Source organism: Lolium rigidum, chromosome 2 (genome assembly GCF_022539505.1).
Source record: "Lolium rigidum isolate FL_2022 chromosome 2, APGP_CSIRO_Lrig_0.1, whole genome shotgun sequence".
Lineage (NCBI taxonomy): Eukaryota > Viridiplantae > Streptophyta > Magnoliopsida > Poales > Poaceae > Lolium > Lolium rigidum.
In genome coordinates this window covers 197,405,685-197,411,785 of record NC_061509.1, presented here as the reverse complement: position 1 = coordinate 197,411,785, position 6,101 = coordinate 197,405,685, and the positions used below count along the sequence as shown (strand labels likewise).

At 44.9% G+C, this 6,101-nt stretch overlaps 2 protein-coding genes across 2 annotated transcripts; both read right to left on the bottom strand.

The window, feature by feature from the left end:
• Positions 1 to 353: 353 nt before the first annotated feature.
• Positions 354 to 676, bottom strand: LOC124687941. Its single transcript, XM_047221667.1, has one exon. It carries the CDS (start codon positions 597 to 599, stop codon positions 354 to 356), a length of 246 nt encoding a protein of 81 aa, XP_047077623.1. The 5' UTR covers positions 600 to 676.
• Positions 677 to 3,370: 2,694 nt separating this feature from the next.
• On the bottom strand, positions 3,371 to 5,707 carry LOC124690449 (phosphopantothenate--cysteine ligase 1-like). The gene is made up of 9 exons (XM_047223837.1): positions 5,593 to 5,707; positions 5,350 to 5,473; positions 4,748 to 4,792; positions 4,470 to 4,555; positions 4,324 to 4,376; positions 4,177 to 4,236; positions 3,991 to 4,092; positions 3,740 to 3,859; positions 3,371 to 3,631 (listed from the first exon to the last, which is right to left on the bottom strand). Exons 1-9 carry the CDS (start codon positions 5,705 to 5,707, stop codon positions 3,371 to 3,373), a joined length of 966 nt encoding a protein of 321 aa, XP_047079793.1.
• Between the last annotated feature and the right edge of the window lie 394 nt (positions 5,708 to 6,101).

The following is a 6,101-nucleotide window of genomic DNA, read 5'->3' as shown; positions in this document are numbered from 1 at the left end:
ATGGTGCAGAGAAGTAAAAAAATGGAGAGCATCTCAATTTGAGATTTTTTTTTCTTTCACTTAATTTTCTTCAACTCAAGTAGCCAATTAACAAAAGAACCAACGTTACAGCCAGCCAGTGGCGCACACACTCCTCCAAGGAGAAGCTGATCGGAAGAACAAGCTTACACACACACAGTGCTAGGTGCTAGCGCAAAGCTGCAGCCAGCTAACCAGCCATGACTGAAATCCAGCAAGCTGCAGCCTACCATGCATGGCACCTAAAACCTCTACTCCTACTCCGTACACACACTATATATTTGCAGGGTTTCTTCGTGACATGCATCCCGAACACGAGAGCTTAGTTACAACGATCAAGAAGAAGAAGCCGCTTTAGGGTGCACCTTCTTCTTCATGAGCCCAAAGAACCCTCCCTTGCTGCTCGCGCCCGCGGCCTTCTTCTCTCCGGCAGAGTCACCGCCGGCGCCGCCCTCCTTGCTGTTCTTTCCTTCAACGGCTGCGGCGGCCGCCGCCGCCTCGTCCATGCGCCTCATCTTCTCCTTGTATGCGTTCCTGAGCACGTAGGCCTCCACGAAGTCTCCTCCCATCATGGACGCCATCTCGATCGGCTCCTTTACCTTACTCTCTCGATTCGTCTTCTGCTGCTACTGCTGGTTAAGTAGCTACTACGAGGATATTGCTTCCAAATTCCTTGGGACTTGTGTGAGATTGAGGGGCGTGCCTGGCGGCTTATATAGGGCTCTGATCGAGGTCGGGAGGTCTAGGGGATTAGACTTGGCACGCAAGCTCAATCGATGGGACTGTGGCGGTGAAAGCGTGAGCGGTGGAGAATGATCGATCGGGGTGCAACTTGGCGAGCACGGGAAAGGGATGGAAGCATGTCACGCGTGACGTGCGAGACGGGGTCTGCTTTACGTGGACGAAGGCAGCAAGCACCGTAGGATTTGCACTCGTGCAGTCAACGCTCGTTTGTGTGCGCCGCTCGTGCTGAAAGCCGGAAAAGGGGAAAGCGTGCCGGAAGAAGCAGAGCAAGTACGCACGTGGTAGACTCGGGGTATTTTCAAAAATGATAGAAAATACAAGGCCATGTGTCATGTCATCTAGTTTTAAGAAAACTAATAAACATGAAATTCGACCTATTTTGCAAAATGGTGCCATCGTTTTGGTAAAATGGCTTTAGATTTTGCATACGATTTTCGATGAAAAAAAATTATATGAAAATATATCTACGAAAAATTTTACATCTGAGTTTTTAGAATCCGAAAAATCGAAAAGAAAAACAGACTTTTCGGAGGTTTTATATTTCAGCGCAAAAAAATTCAAATCTAGAAAATTCCAAAAAAAAAAAACCTCTCTATCGTTTCAAACTTCCCCTACTCCTCCTCTACCCTTTCTCCACCTTATCCCCTCCTCTCTTCTCTTATCCACCTTATCCCATCCTCCTCTCTTCCACTTCTCCACCTTCTCGCCTCCTACTCTTCCACTTCTCCACCTTCCTTTCTCCTCTTCCACTTCTCCACCTTCTCCCAAAGTTGACCACCTTCTCTCCGACGAAGTCGAGCACCTCCTCCGCCCCCATCCGACGCCCTTCTCCATCTCCGGTGAAGAGCTACTCCGATGCCCAGCTCCGCCACCGCTGAGGCCTTCTCCGATGCGCTGCGCCGCCAACACCGATGCCTGCTCCGACGCGCTGCTCCACCACCTTCGATGCCTGATGCCTGCTTCGGCGACCTGCTACTCCTCTCGTAAACGTCACAAGGAGGCGCCATGAACTCGATTGCTCTATTTTTGTTTTTAGGGTGTTCTGTGTAACATCACGTGGACAGCTAAGCAGTGGTCCTGGCTTTCTTTAAATTGCGGAAAAATCACACTGGCAGTGGACTTAACCGGTGCACGCGACTAATACTTTATTGGCAACGTGCTAGGCATGCATTCGACTAGTACATGTCATAATATTTACGTGCCGGTTACACACGCGATTAGTAGGTTCTTACCACTGGCGAGGTACTAGTAGCGAGCCAACGCACGCTACTGGTAGCCAAATTCAGCATGCGACTAGTAGGCTATTTTGTACTAGTGCCGTTGAGATCTCTGGCTTGCTGTTATGAGCCAGTGGGCGACGACATGGGGTTGTCGTTCTGACTAATAAAGGAAGCAGTCATATGGTTTCTCTCGCACCAAGATGGCGATCTGCTTGATGTTTGTCCTTCTTGATTCGGCTGAAGTGTTGAGTTTTGGAAGGCTCCGGCGATGAACTAGCTTGGGCGCGTTGTGCCTGGAGATTGCTGGATCTGATGAAATTCTGCCGTGCATCCATATTTTTTCCGACCGTTTGATTTTAGGAGGCAGTGACACAAAGCTCTGCTATCCGTTGCTATCATGGAACATGTCTTTTTCGGTCCATGGTAAAGTTAGAGGCGGAGAATGGCAAGGAAGCCGAGATCTAAGAACTAATAATTGTGGTTCGAGTCTTTGCGATAATGAGAAATTTGCTTGGTGATTCGGGCTTTGTAGCAGCGGCATGTAAGTGGGGACGGCTGCATAGGAGAAGCTCAAAGTCTTACCTTTGAGGATAATCCAAGGTCTTTCCTTAGTTGGTTGTGTCTGGTAATGACCATGTTGAAGGCATTGTTTTGAGAGAGAGAAATTTCTTCGGAGTGAAAGCGTAAGATTTATGATCGGGCGATGACGATGGTCGTGCACTACTTCCTTTTTGGGGGTGTCGCTTTTGGTGAACTTGGACTCCATGTAGTCTTGTGGTATTTGTGATGCTGCTGCTACGAAGATGGAAACACTATAGAGGGACTTTTCTTTTTTAGCTTCTTCTTCTTTCTTTTTTTATTGTGTGCATCCTACTATTATTAGAGTATTTTGTTGTTGCTGGATGTAATTGGTATCTTCGCAATATTAATATATTTCTATCGGAAAAAAGATGTACATCAACGAATATCTCAGCAAACAAATACACTGCCAACCAATAATGGCCAACAAGTCAAAACGCAATTCCGAAAGAACATGCCTCTCTTTTCTTAAAAATCCATAAGGAAAGAGCCAATACAGACCTCCAATGTGTGAATTTGGAACTTGAATATTTAAACATTGCTGTATTCGACAATTGTAAAGTAACATACAATGATCTGTTTGGATCTGAAAGCTATTAGTAGGTGACGGCCCATTTAGCTTCACTTTTCCATAATATTGGAACTATAGAAGAAGAAAATGTCGATGCGGCTTACACTCCTATTAGCATCGTTGCAGATCACAGGTATACTGATTGCTCACATCCAACTGGGATTTCTTTCGATTTCAATACCCAGATACCAATCAAATACTATAAGGATTTAGGCCAAACCAGTGCGGTAAAGACTTATCATAGTTCAGTCTGGACCCTGGTCGCACCCATTTGTGATCCATAAATATACTTTGAGTGCTTCTGTGTTAGGAGTATGATTATCTGATCTTCCAAATCTTCATCAGCATTGCACCTTCGGATGGTATTCTTTTCTCCATTTGTGACAATAATGACTTCGTCTTTGTATGTTGCTAGCAAATTGGCCACAACAATGTTCATCTTGTACTTGTTCAGAGCCATATCTGCTTTCTGGACAAGAATGTCTGAATCTGTCTCCAGCTGTCAATAATTGACAAAGTTAGAACAAATAATTGAGAACATTCGCACAAACCTACAAGTTGTTGGCTATAGAATAATTTTGCTCTTCCATTACATGAACAACCTAACCTTGAAAGATATACAGAATGCCAAGGGAGCCCATTGGTTCCGCAATACAGAAAGCATTTTGGGAACCTGACTGAGCCTCATCTCTAGAGGGCCTCCCGCTGACTGAATCTTATGTTTTGCCTGCAGAACAGTCATTCACTGTTTGTTATGCAAGGCCTTTGCAGCAAAGCTTATACTTCTATAGTGTTAAGTTTATTTGCCTGGCATTTAACATAATCAGAACATGTTTGTTCGGACTTCTTAAATCATACCATGCTATCCCAAGGAACATAGAAGTCAGAGACTGCTGCAGCAAGATAGAACATCCCGCGTAGCCCGATAGAGCTCACGGATGTAGCCACCATCCTCAGTAACTGCAACCCAAAACTGTGTCATTCTTTTCAATTTTTGTGTGACTGATATGTGATTCTAGCAAGCGAGCACAGATAAAAAAAAACCTGAAGGTATTCAAATATTGTCGTGAATGGGAGTTTCAGCAGAGAGCCGCATTCCATAGCCTGCAGGAAATTCACTTGTAACTGTAAGTACCATTATATAAATCTAGTGCTCCACCGTTGATAAGCAATATATGTGCCATACTTCACCTTGGAATATTCTCCAATTGATTTCTTTACCACTGTTTCATGGGACCTGGCCACTGAATAAGAAAATAAATCATTACAGTAAGAGAACAATCTAGGGAGGTAAAATGTTATTTTTCCTATCTGCACTGGACATGTATATTACCAACCTTGAACCTTTGATTCTTCATTGACATCTAAGAACTTGAGGAATGAATCGTCAGGCATGAACCTACAGTAAGGCTGGCAACTCCCACTGCACGGCATGTAGGTAGCAGCAAACTACAAATTATTCACAGTTGACAATAACCCCCAAAGTGGGCCATTGAATAATCATTTTGCTGTGTAGAGTATAGGCACAGAACAATTCACAGAACCGAAAGAGGATAAAAACCAATTTTGTTGCTTCTGTGTAAGATAGTTAGTATTAGCCTAGCTAGTAGCTTACCGTCTATGGACAAAGATAACAGCATAACCAGCCTTCAAGAAATACCTACATAAACAAAAGAAAACACATCAGTGCACATACGTCAAACTTTTCAGACATCATAAACTTAATTGTTCGAGTCATGTGCTTGTTATTACAGAAAGTCACATGTTCAAGCCAACATAGGTTTATCTGCAAGTATGCATTGTAGACTTGTAGTTCCAGGCAAAGAGGACATGGTCAGTCCGCAAAGCAGAGCTGAAACCTACTATCCAGGACGTGAAATTTAAAACTTCGAAGTATTTACATAAACCAAATCCTTATTTTTCTAAGTGATGATTAAAACAAACTGAACTTTGAAGCTGCTTTCAACTGAACTGGGTCCTAGTGCACATGGACATTCTCATGGAACATGTGCATATGGATGTGATGTACTTCTAGTCCAAGAATAAATAATCTTATTGCATAGGCCCAAAGGGAAGTTAGGTTACAGTTGAGTGAGTGGTGGGTGTGGATGAAAGTGTAAAATGCTATTATTTGGCCTTGGCCATCTTCACACAAGTCATACAAGTAGGCAGCACAATCAAAAGCGACAGGAGCTGCACAAGAGATGGGCGGTTTACTCGGTTGAGGCGGCCCCGCGGTGGCCGGAGCTGAAGTTGTCGATGTACCGCACGCACCGCTGCTCCAGAGGCACCGTCGTACCGCCCGATGTCACGCACACGATAGGCCGCCCGCCGCCGCCCCCTGCGCAACACGAGCAGAAGGGGGTCAGCCGTCACGCACGCGCGTCGGGTGTTCGACAGAAGGACTCATTGCCACACACACAAACTGGGAACGCACAAGGGGGTTAGTTAATTAACTACCTGCGTTGTTGGAGTTGCGAGCGATGAACTCTTGAAGCCTGGCGGCGACGGCGTCGGCGTCGCGCAGCGGCGGCGCGGTGGTGAAGAAGGATTCCGGATCCTCAGCCGCGACCATTGTGAGAGATTTCCAAGGGGCGTAGACAGCTTGACGTGGAAGTGGGAAGAAGGGAAGGAGAATTTATAGGAGAGCATTCGCCGGTTTACAACGTCGGCGGGGATCAGCAGAGATCAGATTCAAACAGAGGCGCGTTAAACTAAACCGTTCGCGGTGGCAATGTATGTCCAGGATCAGGACCACTAGCATAACCTAACGACGCGACTGGATAACGATTGAATTGATTTGGAGTTAGACTCAAACCGCACATGGGTATCGACAATTTTGGTTTGTAGCAAAATGTACTACTTCACAAAAGATGTCTCAACTTAGTTAAAATTTAGATATATCTAGACCCGATTTATTGTTTATATACATCTAAAATTTAAAAAAGTTGAGATATCTTTTATGAAAA